General features: G+C 36.7%; 1 protein-coding gene across 1 annotated transcript in view; it reads left to right on the plus strand.

The window, feature by feature from the left end:
* Positions 1 to 17,547, plus strand: part of LOC128215411 (cadherin-12-like) — a 152,739-nt gene extending 135,192 nt beyond the window's left edge. The window contains exons 6-8 of the mRNA XM_052922096.1: positions 16,562 to 16,663; positions 17,028 to 17,168; positions 17,477 to 17,547. Coding sequence (XP_052778056.1) covers positions 16,562 to 16,663; positions 17,028 to 17,168; positions 17,477 to 17,547 — 314 coding nt within the window. The remainder of the gene's footprint in view (positions 1 to 16,561; positions 16,664 to 17,027; positions 17,169 to 17,476) is intronic.
* The last annotated feature ends 536 nt before the right edge of the window (positions 17,548 to 18,083 follow it).

Consider the following 18,083-nt stretch of genomic DNA (forward strand, 5'->3'; position numbering starts at 1 on the left):
TTATTCAATATTATTGAATTATTCACTTAAAAAGAGCCCGGTAACAGTTGTTTCAACGTTAAAACTGCAACGTAGTTGAAATCGCAAGGTCAATTTAACACTTAAATCCAACCATTTTTCAACTTTTTAACGTTGTTATGCCGGTGTAACGTTGTAAAGTGACCCCCATAGAATAATGACCCCCCGGTCATTATTTTATATAAAATAATGACCCCCGGTCATTATTTTATATAAAATATTGACCGGGGGGTCATTATATTATGACTGGGGGGTCATTATATTATGACTCCTCACACGTAGAAAAATGACCCCTCACGTAGAAATGTGACCCCCTATAGAATAAGGACCCCCCCCCCAATCCAAACCTTGACCTAACCTATCTAAGGTACACTTGCACAACATAATTATCTTCATCCATAGACATCGGAGGAGAGATGGCACCCGTCCGTGCATGCGTCCATACTGCACGTTTTTTTTTGACCGCAGTTAGATGGAATTGATCCAAGCTTCAGGGATTACCACTACCGATGCCTATTTGTGTGGAAAGAAAAAATGGTTAAAGTCTCCGACCGAGAATCACTTGCCCCTCACCGTTGTGAGTTCGACGCCTACCAGGGTCGTGTATGGGTGACAGGCATACAAACTGTGCGCTGCTCAGTTTATCATTTAAAACATAGGCGATGGACTGCATAGGAACGTTCCATCAACAAAATACGCAACTACTTGTTGTAATTTACGGCCTGTTTGAATATCAACAATCAAAAATATTTATAATCACAGAACTAGCTAGTTTTCAGGGGGCGAGGGTGGCTGGATTTCAATCTAGTATCGTTGGACTTCTTACCAGAACTCGTCTAATCCTGATCTGATGTAACATACTTCGATAGCTTCCTCGCCTAAGAATCGAATCTGTGCAACTGGATTAGGAGTCAACTATATAAACCTCTCTGCGATTGAAATTAAATAATTATTAATTATACAAGCAGAATCACTGTAAGTGCACTGTAAGTGACAAGTGTTTGTTAGTGATTTGAATCATTTTCGTAGTCATCAAAGTTGTATAGTGATTAAACGTCCCACACAGATTAATGGAACTAGCAATGATGAATGACTTAAAAATATTATCCCTTTTTTCTTTTCATGACCATTCGAAAAGTGGTTTTAGAAATCATTTAGCACAAAAAGGATAAGCAATTCATGCAAAAGATCTGAGTTACAGGTTAATTACAGCAACCTCTTATTATCATAAATGTTCTTTCTTCCCCAGGACTGTGTACCATTGGAACAACCTACCACTTACTGTTGCCCTCCTCCCTACCCCTGAGCAGTTCAGTGCAGCTATATTTAAGAAATGAACGCCTTCTCGCGTCGGTTCACGATTATATGAATACAACAAGTCTCGTGCATAGTTCGTAAACCCCGAAGGGGTTTACGTTAACTATGCACGCTACTTGTTGTATTCATATACCCGTTGAACTATAGCGAGAAGGCGTTCATTTCTTATATTTATATTATCATTTATATTATTTCTACTTATATCAAAAGAATAATAGTCGATTTATTGGATTATCTTCTAAGAAAATCGATTGCATCTTATTAACACGACGATCGCGTCCGTTATTCGGAAGAGCGGTGGCCAGCCCATATGACGTCACGGAGACTTGTTTATTTCGTATGTGCCAATCAGATTGCGTGACGAAATATCTCGCTCATTTTTTGAAGGAATTTAACATTAACTTGAGATATATTTTAACCTTAATTAGAAGACGTGTCGCGCACACCACCCAGATCCGCTCGTCAAAGGTCAAGGTCACACTTGGAGTCGGCGCAAAATCCGTGTCCGGAGCATAACTTCTATATGGATGGAGGGATTTTAATATAATTTGGCATAAATGTTCTCCATGGCAAGGCGGTGTGTCGCGCGAAAAAATTATGTCTCTGTGGCAAAGGTCAAGGTCACACTTAGAGGTCAAATGTCAAATAACAAGTTCAAGGTTACATAGACCTTAAAACTGAAAACGGTTTCCGCTCAATAACTTAATTATTGTTCAACCTTCAGCTGCCAAACCTGATAGGATGATCACCCATATTGAGTAAATGACCCCTATTGTTTTTGGGGTCACAATATCAAAGGTCAAGGTCATTATCATTCTTTCATCTTCACAAATGTCCATTATGAATCTTTCTGTGAAAATTTAAACCTACAAAGCGGGCTCGACATCTGCCCGTGGGCATGCAGAATGTATTTCTAGTTAACCCTTTTAAACATTCTTTTAAATCTTTTTAAACTACTCTTTAAACCTTCTTGCGATTTTGACGCGCAACCATGTCTACGTCCCCGGGGGTGTTTGACATTACCGGAAGACAGACAGACAGACGGACGGACGGACAAACGGACAGACGGACGGACATACTTCTAATTTTGACCTAATATGACTCAGTTTTAAACTCACTCGAATTAACTAGCATTCTGACCAAATTTTATAAAGATTCATATAAAAATGTGGCCTCTAGAGTGTTTTTACTTTTGTGTGAATATAGATACGGGTCTTGGTAGCATTATCGTTGAATTTGCTAGATCTGATTTTATCACATGACATCGCTTGTTTTTCATGTAATATAATCATTACGAATTTCTTTATATTTAACACGTGTAATATAACTTTGACGTGACTCATTTCCGCCAATACATTCCATATAGAAAAAAGGCGTGAAAAGCGTGCGTACTCATAGCGTTAAAAAGGGTTTATTTTATATGTTTTATTTTTATGTTTTAAGTCATGTGATAAAACGAATCTCACATTCGTTGTCAAAAAATATAATATTTTATTAAACTCGTTCAAGAAAATGTTATAAAGCTCGCCCGAGGCTCGCTATGTAACATTTTCTTGAGCTCGTTTAATAAAATCTTATATCATATGACAACTCATGTGAGATCCTATATATCCGTGGTTCGGGAGTGTTGTTCGGTATATAATAAGGACAATTTCATAAACGAAAGGACTTTTTATTTAAAACTGTATGGAATATAGAGGCGAATCCAACAAAACGTCCCAGGGTGTTGACCTGTGCTTTGGTAAAACTACATGTCACATATGTTTATATCTTAAGCTATTATTTTAGTTAGTAAATCACACAAGGTATATTTAGCACGCATTGTTATGCTCATCAGATGCAATATGTTAAACCAAATTTAGCATAAATTGTATCGTTCTCCACTGAGTTGTTGATTTATTCTTGCACGTGTCACTTATCAATTAAGTATGTTTTCGACATCGCTCCAGTCACATACTATATTGAAAATATTTGCATCCACCTCGTCAGATAACCCACGCAGCCCTTCTACATTGTAAGGCGTGTTAGTAAAAGCCTTCACATATACAGTCTTTACACTTTTGTCAAGTTTTAATAGCAAGGCTTCGTCTGCGTAACAATTCACTAAAGCAGCATCTAATATGTCATCACTTATAAGGGCGTGGTATCTTTCTGGAATGTGGTTCCGAATTCGTTTGTATGGCTTTCTTGAGAACTCTTCGCCATCTACCTCTAGCACCGGGACAAAATGGTCGCTGGAATTCTGAATGTACACTGCTCGACCCCTTAAATTACCACCAATGAGGCCTAACGGTTTGTATTCTAACCAACGCCACTGTTCCTTACTGCCATACTGTGAATAAACATACACAACGCTTCTGGTGAGAGTTGCAAAAGCAAATATCTCCACTTCTGTTCCCCAAGTGTTTTCGGAGGCCATCATTGACGTGTCTAGATATCTGGAAACCGAATCACGTGTAATGCCTTTCATTAGAGTTTCGTTTTCTTTCATGAAGTCAACAATCGCTTGCCTTATCAAGCTATGGTGTGTTTGTACGCCAAAAACTAAATAACTGAATGTTCTAAACAAACAATTGCCATCCCCACGCATGTTTACAGTTTTAGTAGGTTTGGCGTCTCGTCGTATATATTTGTCTGGACCGGATGCATACGTGTTTTTGACTGCCGACTTAAATACACTCGAGATTTGTTCCTGCCATTCTTGATTAGATGGTCTGAATTGAAATGGTTGGGGTTCTTGATTAGTAGATTCTGTAGAATTGGTAGGTTGTGTTGCAACATCTTCTCGCGATACTCTTCTCTTTTTTGGAGGGAGATTGCAGTCGTCAGATTTATCGTTTCTTTTTGCAGGTCTTTCAAACGCTTTCTCGTTTGCTTGGGTTCCTGTTTCTTTGTTTATTAGACTGTGGTCATCTTTTGGACCTTCAGTTGGTCGCTTTTCTGTGTTATCTGTAGCAGCATCGTCATTACTCTGCCTATAGCGATTCAGTCTGTTCCCACTTACACTTGTTTTCATTCCTTCTAGGAAATAAGTGCCTTTTCCAGTTACTTTTGTTATTTTGAATGGTCCTTTCCATTTTAGACCCAATTTCCCTCCTTTTCTCGTCAATTTTCTGGTGTTATGAAGAAGGACTTGGTCGCCGACTTCAAAACCTGCTGTATCGTCTTTAGGTAGTGAAGAATCGTAATATTTCTTCTGCTTCGATTGTGCCGTTTTAATATTGGACGATGCTTCTTTTCTGTTGCACGACAGTTTAATGAACGAGTCTATTCTTTCCTTTAGTGACAATTCAGAGTCTTGGTTATCATCCGATTGCATTGCTAAGTCTAGTTCTATTGGTAAGCGTGCGTGCCTTCCAAACACAAGATAGAATGGTGTTTGTTTCGTCGACTCATGTTTAGACGTTCTATAGGCAAACAGTACGTATGGTAACTTAATGTCCCAATTTTTCTGCGACAAATCTACACTGTGCACAAGCATATCGCACAAAGTCCTGTTAAATCTTTCAGTATGTCCTCCTGTTTGTGGGTGATATGCTGATGCAATTCTATGTTCTATCCCAAACTGCTTGCAAAACTTTTCATTCAAGTCGTTGCAGAATTCTCTCCCCTGATCCGTTATTAATACGCTGGGGCAACCATGTGTCGTGACAAACTTTGTGAATACTGATAGTACAGTTTCAGATGACTTGTCTGGAATCCCTTCTGCCTCTACCCATTTTGTCAAATATTCTGTTATAACGACAATGTACTTGTTTCCTGAAATGTATAAATGTAAGCATTTTACAATACTTATTTTAATCAACGATGCATTGTCAAAGACAATACTAGTATATCCCCAGCCGATAGATGTTTCTTTTCAAGTTTGAGTTTGCATAGAAACTAGAATTTCATTCTGCATGTCTACGGGCCAGCATCGCAGTTTTAAGATGTTGCATAAAAATTCCCTCATGCATATAGGATATCCTCTAGAAAAGCACTTCTAATGACCTCTGTTATCTTTACCTTTAACTGGAGACCTGGTTGATGCGTGCGACACTAGATCTCATGGTAGTTAACATTTGTGTGAAGTTATAGTAAAAAAAATCTCTTCATGCAGTTACCAGATATGCCCTGCACAAGCATTTATCAGTGATCTCTAAGAAGACCTTTACCTTTGACCCATAAACCCAGTTCATGCGCGCAGAACTAGAACTCATGGAGGTGATCACTTGTGTGAAGTTTTTACAGAAATTCCTCCATTTTCATTCAAATTGGAGTTATGGTCCGTAAAAATCAGGACGGACACATGCACGCACATATAGCGAACATCAAAACCTGGCGACTAAGGGTCGAGTTCACCGAAGGTGGGCTCGACAAAAATGGAAGGAAAATAAAAAAGCACTACTCTGTTTCTTAATAATATCTTTCTCAAGTTTACAGTTGATATGTTCTATACAAACTACTTTAAGAAAAAAATCCCCCATTCATTTCGCTTGAAAATTGCAAATTGCTAGTCAAATGCTATAACTCTTAAAAAAAATAATTGAAATCTGGCCAATAGTCTTCAAGAAATAGCCCGGAAACAAAATTTGGACGGACGGACAGACGGGACAGACGGACGGAGGGCAATCCTATCTCGGTTACACCGGTAGGGGAGTTCCATAAAAAAATTCAATGTACTTTTGGAGATATAGTGGAATCCAGTTAGGTTAAAGATGTGTTGAATGTTTTTTAAAGCAGACAGACAGACGGACGCAAAAACGAAAAAAATAAATAAATAAAAAGACGTGCATAATCTCCATATTGCCCTTTATCACTATTCCAAGTTTCATGAATTTTTTTTAAGTATTTTGAAGATATCGCGGGATCCAGATTTTCGGACGGACGGACGGACAGACGGACGGACGGACAGACTGACGGAGGGCATTCCTATAGTCCTCGTAGGGGACTAATAAGCCTGATCATATTTGACTGACAGGTCATAAACAGCTGGTACATTGACATATCAGCTGGCAACCGTCGACGGCGTTTAAGTTACAGAACTATCAAAATTTAATTTAATAAACTATGGTTTTCCCGTAAAAATACAGAACTATCAAAATTTAATTTAATAAACTATGGTTTTCCCGTAAAAATACGACATATATTTACAGTGCTTAAAAAGAAATGCAGTTGCTTTCGCACATGGCCCTGTTTCACATGGGCGGTCGCTTTGCTTGTAACTAATCGTAAACTGCGTAAAATCTATTTCAGTTTACCACCACTCAACAGGTGCATTACCGATACGTCTCTACCGCTCCAGTAACTAAAAATCTCAAGTTAAACTGACTACAATGTATTACAACGTTTCAAATGAGTACGGTGGTACAGAGGTGAAATACCCAGTAGGTTGTTTTCCACCATCATTTAGCATTAACTTCACCGTCAAACCACGTGAAGACTGGACATGGTGATTTTATCAATATAAGTATATTGTAACTTAGCAAACTGATCCTTATAGAAATATGAGTCGCATCATTACTTTTATGCATAATAGTGACTAAAAATGAGCAGTGCAACCGTTGGTACTATGTGAAGGGCGTTTTCTATGTGTAGGGGAGATGTAAAATTATGACCCCCAGTCACAGTTTATGACCGGGGGCACAATATTATGACTCTGCCTCACACAGAAAATAACCCTCATATAGTGGTTTGTGTGAGACTCATTTTCCTATGTGTGGAGGAGTCGTAATATTATGACCCCCGGTCACAGTATTATGACCCCCCGGTCATAGTATTATGACCCCCGGTCACAGTATTATGACCCCCGGTCATAGTATTATGACCCCCGGTCATAGTATTATGACCCCCAGTCATAGTATTATTACGGGGGTCATAACATTATTATGCCCTGTGGTGCCGCATAGCGGTGTTGCCGCATAAAGGTGGTCGGACTCGTTTATGCGGTGATTTTCAACGCATATAGAGGGTGACCACCTTTATGCGGCGACATGCCACGCATAAAACAACTAGATATGTGTCCATAGGACACTGGTGCACCCCTACATGATGCTTAGTAACATGTTATATCATTTGATCTTTAGCGCATATTAAGTTTGTCTTAAAAAGGTTGTTGTGCTCAAGCATGAAGAAAACTAATAAATAAATAGCAAAGTTTTAGTCACTTTTGGGAAATTTCAAACTTTAAAGTCCCATAAGGCTTTTATTTTTATGTTAAAAATGGGTTTAACATTTGTCTAAATAGGGAATGTCAACAATAAAACGTAAAGAAACACTCACTTTTAATTATCCTACATGTAAACATATAGTAAAAAGAATTAAGGGAGGTAATAAAATATTTTGTTTTCCTTATAATGCTTATTGGATATACAAATCTGTTAAAAAGCTTTAAGAAAACAGTTATTTCTTATATAATTTAACTTGAAAAATATATAATTTCTTTAGTATACTTTAGTCACAAAAATAGTGGCAGCCACTCCAAACACAAAGGCCTTATGAGGCTTTAAATTTGAAGGTCAAGGTCATTCAGAGGCCAAGGTTATCTTCATATTAATTTTTTGAAGGTCCAGTTCAAAGCTTTGTTGTGTTCAAATATGAAATTAATAAGTATATTAATACCAAAATTATTACTTCACAAATATTTCCTTATATAATGTATAGTGAATAAAACAACAAAGGGCCATAATTCTGCTAAGACTAAACGCAGCAAAAATTCCTGTCTGTACGATCATCAACATATTAAGGTTGATCATCTGTGAAAGTTTGAACAAAATCCCCCAAGCGGTGTAGGAGGAGTTGCGTTCACAATTTTTTTTCCATATATAATGTATAGTGAATAAAACATCAAAAGGCCATAATTTTGCTAAAACCAATCACAGCCAAAATTCCTGTCTTTACGATCATCTACACATTAAGGTTGATCATCTGTGAAAGTTTGAACAAAATCCACCAAGCGGTGTAGGAGAAGTTGCGTTCACAATTTTTTTTCCCTATATAATGTATAGTGAATAAAATATGCCCCCACTTAAGATGGAATGACCTTCGGAACTTAAGACTTTTTCAGAGGAAGAGAGAGTGAGTACATAAAACTAGATCCTGGTCTGGTTGAAACTTCATAGAAGTAACTAGTAATTATCGTTTATGTTTTAATGGGTTTCTTTATGCGGCGAAAGGGGGCCTTTCTGCCGCCTAAACATGCCCTCTGCATGCGTTGAAAATCGCCGCATAATTTTGTTTGACCATCTTTATGCAGCAACACCGCTATGCGGCACCACAATGCCCCGACATATATTGTCTACGAGTCAAAGTCACCAGGGTCTACCAAAGCAGCCCAACAAACCGACAGACAAAACTTACCCTGATAAGAGGTTTCTAGAGGACCTATAAGGTCCATGCCCACTTGCTTGAAAGCCTCGGCGGGAACTGTGATAGGTCGCAGTGGCTTCTTTGCTTTCTTCAGGTTCACCTTTCTTTGACAGTTGTCGCAGTTCTGTATAAACGTGTGTACATCTTCGAAACATCCTTTCCAGTAAAACCTAGTCGAAATCTTTTCCCATCTGAAACAAAGCAAACATAACTATTAGTCCAGATAAGTTACCAAAATACAGTCAACCTTGCCTTAGCGACTCACTGATTTAGACAACTTCCTGCCGTATACGACCCTGTTTACGACCGCCTGACGTAAAAAAATCTATATAAAGTCACTGACTGAATTAAAAGACTCCCTGTCTGACGCCACAAACGACCGTAATGTTTGCACCCCGTGATGATAATATGGCTTAATTAAACGAATTTCATGCATTTTTCAGTCATTAACATATAGCGCTTCGGATCTTGGATTTCTTACCAGCGTGTTAACTTTACTGTGTGCTATGGCAAAAATGTTTATTTTTCTCTTTTATTATCTGAGTTAAGTCAATTTAACCATAACTTCTAATATGTCCAAAATTGGACGATCTGTGGATGCACGAGTTCATTTTATATAATCCGTACGAACAACTTTTCTTGTGAGAAAATCGAATTGGAGCTACCAACCTAATTAAAATTTCGAAATTTCAAAATCCCTGCTCCTTTTAGTATTACCAAACAATAATAAAATATGATGGAAATATAATCTCATATAAACCTATCCATTACCCGATGAATAAACGCGGGATTTGAAAACTCAACCGATGTGCAGTAATATGATATCACGGCAGACAAAATGGCTTGCAAAACAAGTAAAAAGGAATTAGACAAATAATAATGCAAATACGTATACATATTCTAAATAGGGAATATCTTATATCAATTTAAATACCATAATCCAAGAAAAAGACAGGCATCAGGATTTACAAGAACAAATAATAAATTGAAACACTTGACGTTAGTGGACCTGAATTAAAAGACTCCCAGTCATACGTGACCTTTTTGTTAAGGTCTCACGGAAAGTCACCTATTACAAGTTTCACTGTAGTATCATTACTAAAAATAAAGCTAGCCATGGATGCACCTGAGACAAGTTGAAATCCAATACATGTTGTTCTAAATGTTCTAAATGACGATAGAATTATTAGAATTAGTTTTGAGTTTACATAAGCAACTTTCAATGACTGTGGCGTAGTGGTATAATGGAAGAATGCGGAACACTACACATGTTATGATCATGGGTTCGATCCTCATAAGTGCACAGATACAACCTTTTCCTTTTCGGCGGAATTCAAATACTTTCCTGGCATTCTTATAGTTTACTTGGAGGATACTGTCTACTTATTATGTGTACTCGGACCTTATTTGAATTATACATGCAAAATCGAGATAAGTGAGGTTCTCGTGATTTAGATTTTTACATAACATTACTAAATACAAACTATGTAATTCTTTCCAAAAATGAAATAACAAGAGCTGTCACTGTAAGAGACAAATGCCCCCCTAGCACATTGACCTTAATTTGACCTTTGACCTTGAAGGATGACCTTGACCTTGAAATGTTTGAACTCAAAATTTGCAATTCTGTGAAGTTTGATTCAAATCCATTCAATAGTAAAGAAGTTATGGCTGAGACACGAAAAAATTGAACTTTGACCTTTAAGTGTGACCTTGACCTTGGACCTGGGGGACCCGAGAGTTGGATGCGACACACCGTCTCATGGTGCTTTACAATTCTGTGAAGTTTGATTCAAATCCATTCAATAGTAAAGAAGTTATGGCCAAGACACGAAAGATTTGAACTTTGACCTTTAAGTGTGACCTTGACCTTGGACCTGGGGAACTGAGAGTTGGACGCGACACACCTTCTCATGGTGCTTTACAATTCTGTGAAGTTTGATTCGAATCCATTCAACAGTTAAGAAGTTATGACGAAGACACGAAACGGGACGGACGGACGGACGAACGAACGAACGGACGAACGGACAGACAGTGCAATCACTATATGCCTCCCACTTTGTGGGGGGGGGGGGGGCATAAAAAAAACTTCCTCACTTGAGGTTCGAACCCACAACCGCTATCGTCATAGATCTGAACGATACCACTGGGCCAGCGACTCTATATGAGAAATTAATATCTGTAATTTCATTAAGTACAGAGCATTTTAGAGGACAATTAAATTAAAGTGAATATGCTAATGCATCAAGTAAATAAAATACTTATCAAAACAATAACATTTACCTGGAGTCATCCGATCATTACACCCCTATTTATTGACAATAAACTCGTATCTCATAATCAGCTTTTTTAAACGGACTATACTTTAATATTGCACACTGCATATCAAAATAAACCAGTATCATTTACTATTGGCATGAAAAGCGGACAATATATAGACAAAACACTTTATTTCAGTTTTATCTAATAATGGAATGATCCAAAGACCTGTTCACCTATATTATAAACTTTAAAATCAAGTACCGTTATATATTCTTTACCTTTTTCAGTATAATGGTTTTGTCAGCGAAAACCAAAATATTGCGTTCGGACTGTTCTCACAATATATTTACAGTTATTATAATCGAAAATTAATCATAACTGATACAAAGATCTAGAGCTTAATGTTAGTTTGTAAAACGACTCATCTGATACGCCTTATTTATACATACATGACTGTTTTAAAGCATGAAATAACTTTGAGAGTATCCCCTGCCTGTCGGTTGTTCGCTCTCAGTGTCCGTGTCCGTCATAATCCGTACAAGTCTAATAACAAGATAGTTGTCTCGTTATAACGAGATACTTAGTCGTTTTTACGAGATATTTATCTCGTTATTACGAGTTCAGTCACGTTTTGACGCTTTTGTTATTCAGCTTTCGTACTAATTTAAATAATCTTAAATGTCATATCTAACACAGGCTCACAGGAATCACAAGTTCCTTTTTGGTCATGATAATGAAATCATTATATCAAACTTACGTTTTTGAAACTCCCAAATGTCCTCCGTGATCTGATGCATGCATGCTCTGAATGATGTCATCTGTCTTCCCTTTCTTAACAACTTGCAAACGTTTTGATGAGCTGGTTTTCTTATAATACAACCCGTCATCAAAAATAAAAGGTTTGCACTTTCTACGAAAATTCCTCTTTTTGTTCTTGTCTTTTACAGAAACGGGATACTTCCCATTTTTTACAAACTCTACAACATCTGTGTAATCTTTCTCGTCCATGCTGCAAGGTTGGACTGACTGCTTACCACAGACCTTTATATATACACGCGTTTACGTAGAACTGCTTTCGGTGTCGCTGTCGTTTTCTTTGATGTTGAACGAGCGGCTTTTCTGAGGTAAATCAAAGGAACTATTTTTAGAAATGATGCAGTCTGCATAAAACATAAAAAACACCGCTCAGTGACATCATGGACTTTGATGTAAGTCATGGCACGAACAGTGACTGCTTAAATAGCTCCTCAAAGCCTTGCATTTTTAACACATTCGTTTTAAGCAATGCCTCCACGGTATGAACAAAGGCTATCTAACGTCAGATGAAGTAGAACAATGTTGTCTTTGAAGTTGAATCATATACAGCTACGTTAAAGCGACTTATGTATATTGTATTACATTGATGATAATTTAAATGAAATTCAAATGGAAGCAATTTTATATTTCATTTCAATAGATGTAGACACAGCAGCTTCTGCAGCAGTAACATGCAGCGGCTCCAGAAGCAAAAACAACAACAACAAATATAAAAGCCATAGAAACACGACAGTGACTTGAATTGATATAGATATGTTAGTAACAGGCTAAGTGGGGGGGGGGGGTCAATATTTTACAGATAAAATCGGGGGGTCATTATTTTATAAGGGGAGTCAGTATTTTATAGAAAATGGTCATTATTTTATATAAAATAATGACCGGGGGGTCATTATTCTATGGGGGTCACTTTACAACGTTACACCGGCTTGGTATCTAATTTTGAAATAATAAAAAAACACCGACCCTATCGGCTTATATACTCGTCTCAGTGTCTTATTTAGAAAGTGATTACATGTGACCGCAAATCTGAAATCAAGAATTTTGCAATTTGAAAAATAATAAATATTTTCTGGTTCTCTTTAAGTGACACCGTTATTAAAAATCAAGACATACATATGAATAAAAACATAATTGTAAGTGATAAACCTTGAGCTACTTACTAAATAATGCATTTATGGAAAATATGTTACTGATAACATGATTCTACCCATGAATTTAATAGCTGAAAACGTAAAAACATTAAATGTTTGGTGAGTGATAAAATATTTACTGTGATCTACGATCGTCTCATAAGGTAGAAATACCACTTTTTCTGCACCTTTCTTTCAAACTTAACTCGGTATCCTTCAATAGAATCATTGTTTTCGACATTTATAAATCTTTTTGGTACATGAAAATAAATTTATTTGTAGTAAATCTTCTTTGGTAGTAAGAGTGCATCTTTAATATTCAACTAAATATCTTTCTCAATGTCAGTTTCAATAAGGTATTGCGGCACTCAGTACTCCCAGTGCTTTGATTCATGTTGCAAGATCTCTTCATTATATTTTTTTCGATTTTAAAGGTATAAAAAATGCATTAGGTAAATTAAGTTTTTAGGATATATCTTTTGAAACGAGACAATAGTCATATAATTTAAAATACGTTCAAAACAAACATAATTATCTAAATAATGATTCTCACATTTGCGTTAAGGTGGAGACCTTAATGGCGAATACACACTACCAGTAAGTGCATAGAAAACTAATAGTATATAATATCAACATGTTTATAAATTCTCAATTTCATTAAACTTTAAATGAATTTATACTTTAAAGATGTAAACACAAAAGGACACACGCGGATTAAGTAATCAATTATATAAATTATTCCATCAATAGTACCATATATAAAGGATGCATCATACAAGCAGTGCTTTGTTATTAATCTCGTAAATCTGTTACCGAAAAACTAATTACGCCGAAAAGTAAACTCTAAAATAATGATTGCTATTAGTACTCCCATATCTTCCTAAAATGTTATTTAACACTTAAAGAATACAGCAATGGAACAATTGGTGCAATAAATGATTCTAAAAGTGTGCACTGGAAATTATCTTAGAAACGCATATTCATTTAGCTTTATAAACCCCTCGCTCTCCAACATTGGATCACAGTCTGTAGTCATGTTAAATATGTTTGCAACATATTTTGCGATTGTTTTTGGGACTTTATTAATGTCGAGTAAGATATCTGTATAGTTTTCTTTTGTATGATAACTTAGTGTTTTAAAGACTTTTCTAGGTGGCAATAAAGACTATTCTTGGTGGCCAATAATTTCCTTAAGATAACCTCCTAACGTTCGCGAATTGTTTCGTGTAATCCATATAATTTTCGCGATAATTATGGAGTTAATTAATATTCGCGAGCTTTTTCGGAAAATTAAAAGCATGAAAAATAAAGACAGGTCTGAATTTAAGTGCCAAGTTCTGCCACCTGTTACCTTTTCATGCTGTACATCACGAACAGGGTTTCTTGTTATGGTTTGCGAATTCCACTTAATACGTAATATAATAACTGGTGAACAAAATAGGATTCGTGTTAATACCACTGATCTGTAAATGCATTTTTGGCTTTTATAAGTTACTGGTTATCTTGTTATGATTTGCAAATTCCATTAAACTAGATACGATTCGTGTTACCACTTATCTAACACGAATCTTATCTAGTTGACAAGTTCTTATGTTACCTATTATGTTGAATTCGCAAACCGTACCTAGATAAATTCTAAACAAGCTTTTGTGGTGGCGCATATTTGTTTCAATATTAAAAGAAAAAGTAAATTCTGAACGAGACATGTTGTCTAACGTAAAATTGCATTATTGTTGTTTCGCACTAGAATGTAAGTATCGTGATCACTTCTTTCAGGGTATGTTGGCTGCGCAATTACCGGTTGGAAGGGAACGGGTGTGACACCTGTAAACGCCTCTGATGCCACTGGTACAGTTACTGTAGGGGAAGATCATAATCCGTCCATGCCATTGTTTACTGTCGTCGCAACATCGGACGCAGCGGGCAATCTAACTATCACATACACATTAATGACTAATCCTAATACGATAGCAACAATGGCGGGAGGTGTAGTCAGCCTGAACAATGCTAAACTTGACTTCGAGACTAAAACATCGTACATTTTTCTAATAGAGTAAGTAAGAACTTCAAGGACACGATAAAACCAATTAAAAAATTAAAAACGTCTCCATTTCAGGTTGTAATTTTGTGAAGATATGTTTTCATGGACGTTTTGAATTATGATAAGCACATATCACTGTGCAAATGCCGTTTGTATTTCAGTTTTGCATTGGATTAACTTTGATTCTAGTTTATTTTGTTTATTTGTGAAGTTTTTTGCTTTGCAATATTATCAAGTTTTAGCTTGTACTTTTGTTTTGCTGGAGGTGTTAGGATTTGACACGAGTGCAGTTACATAACTTTATGCAGTACATTCTCTTTACATATCATACATTAAATGCATACTACTACTTCAGGGCTACCGATAGCAGTGCAGCAGGTACTGCAACAGGTACTGTAGGTACTGCAACAGGTACTGCAACAGTCACGATGTCGGTCACAGATGTCAATGTGGCTCCCGTGTTTGCCCAAACTAATGTTGCCGTTACGGTTGCTGGCAAAGCTGCACTTGGTACTTTTATTGATTATTTCCCAAATAAAATCTTCCCATTCGGAACTCCTCCTCAATTTTTATCGAAAACAACCTCAGATGTAGTTGGACGGTTTACATACTCAAAAGTGGTACGTTTAAGTACGCTGCAAGTAGATCGCGAAGTAATTTTATTTAGCAGGTAAACTTTATGACTTAACTCTTGGGAATATTAATTATGTTTGCAATCATACACTTCACTGATAATCAATTTAAACTTAGATCAATAAATACAACTTTAAAACACGACATTTAATTATTGATATAATTAAACAAAAATACGAACTACAACTGATGAACCGGCATACATTCGATGTAGTTTTCGATAAAAATGGCCGATTAAAAATGACCGAGGGGCTCCGAATGCTATCTTCCTAGAGTTATTTTTGTTGTTGTAAACCTCGGAATCGAACGTTAAGTTTCCATAGAAACAAACAAGATATTATTGTACCACATATGAGTACGTATGACTACACATGTAAGTCATATTATAAGATAATGTTAATTTATTTCGATGATAGGATCGCACAACACTACAGAAGATCATTATTACAATCGTATACATTTATATCTAGGTACAACAGTCACGACACTAACCGCCACTGACGAGGATGATGGCGATGTTATTGAATACACAATCCACAGTATGTCTTTTTAAACTAATAAAAAATAAATGTAATCAATATTTTTCTTAAATACATACATGATTATAAAATAATAAATATTATATCAAAAACACCGTAAAAGACACATTTCAAGTTGTAAACTTCTCAATGAAATCCAAAATGATTCATTGTCCGTTCCTAGGCGGTATCCCACTAGTTACGAATATCCACGTGTTTGTTTTGATAGCCTTAGATCGTTTGACCTTGATCTCTGTGCCGTTAAGCAGTATCATTGTTAAATTTTACATGGACAAGTGGGTTTGTCCCTGAAGTTTCAAATGTTTGGTTGGTCTTACTGTAAAACTGTATTTTGAATTTCAATTTCATGCAAAAATATGCTTTAATTTAAAAGGATGTGCATATTGCAGGTGGAAACACGGGAAATGCATTTGAAATGGCTGCATCAACTGGAGTTATAAAAGTTGCGGCTGCAGGAGGTTTGGATAAGGAGACCACATCGCAATACGCGTTGGTAATTCATGCAACTGATGATGACACTCCACGATTTACAGGGACTGCAACATTGACAATTACAGTAGGTGAGTATGACTTTATTCTATATATGCTATCACAATCGCAGCTCCAAACAGCCCTAGAAGACCCTTTAGCTGATTGTCTTTTTAAACTCTTAAGTATTCACCAACCCCTAATCAGGGTCCCTCTGGGTTCAGAGAAAAAATCTTCACTTTTCCGCCGGAGGTTAAGTGGTCCGCGATTTGCACCTTCAGTTTAACATTGATAAATTGCGATACTATCAGTGAGTTAGGCGCGTCACCCACCATACATGAACCACTCCCCAAACTCAATTTCAAAATGTGTAAATTGAATGTGTCCGGGTGGAAATACTGCTCATATGACCGCTAATGTCGACAGACATTGCATTGTTTACGTATTTATTTGTAGGGAAAGAAATTGGTCAATCATGCCAAAACTCCGAGGAATGTTTGATCAACGGAGAGTGCAGCGGCGAGCCGAAAACATGCGTTTGCCAACTTGGGTTCCTGGCTAGCGAGGACAACAAAGCGTGTTCGAGCGGGAATTCAGGTATTGTGTTGCTTAGAACATTTTCGTATACATGTAGTTTTACATATACACATCATAAAAACAATCAACTTGCATCATGAAAACGAAGCTTTAAGAACATACTCCTGCGTTCAGTACAAGGCAATATGAAAAGGACGAGCTAAATGCACATATAGCGAACGTTGACATCACTGCAGATCTATACATAAATGCCATCATACTATTTGTAATACCGGCACACGTGTCCATGTTCGGCAAATGGCGGCGGAGGTACTTTGTGTATTTTAATTCATTTTATGTTCTAGGACAATCTCTTTATTTTCATCTAGGTGAAAGACTGACTGCAGCACTCTGCACCACGCTAACGATCTCCGTCGCCATGGTCCTCATCCAGCTGTAAGGAGTTGCCCGTTGGTCGCCAATGGATACGATGTACAGTCAAAACTCGCTCTGTTGAAGTTGTTGGGACCTCGGGAAATACTTCGAGATAACGAACATTCGATACAACCAAAATACATAACGTTTAAAATTTCACCAAAACCCCCCAGCAAAACCAACATAACCAGAACAGTTTTGACTGTATACATGTTTTGTGTTTTTCTTATGATCTGTGTGTCTTCTATGCAGTACAACAACTGTCGAACATTTTTCTGTTAAAATTTAACAATAATATTCGATTCAATGGATGCATATAACTGGACAAACGAAACAAAATTAAAGATCGTATCAGTTTTATCATTTGGAAAAACTCGGCCATTTTCCATCGAAAACAACTTCGGATGTAGTAGTAGTTCGTAAAAAATAAAATAATAGTTATAATTAATTGTAGTGTTTTAGCGTTTATCTTGAATTACTAAGTTCAAATTGATTGCCAGTGAAATGTATTATTGCATTAATAAATAAGATTCCTAAGTGTAAAGTCCTAATGTTTGAACT

This window comes from Mya arenaria, chromosome 13, assembly GCF_026914265.1.
Source record: "Mya arenaria isolate MELC-2E11 chromosome 13, ASM2691426v1".
Taxonomy (NCBI): Eukaryota; Metazoa; Mollusca; class Bivalvia; order Myida; family Myidae; genus Mya; species Mya arenaria.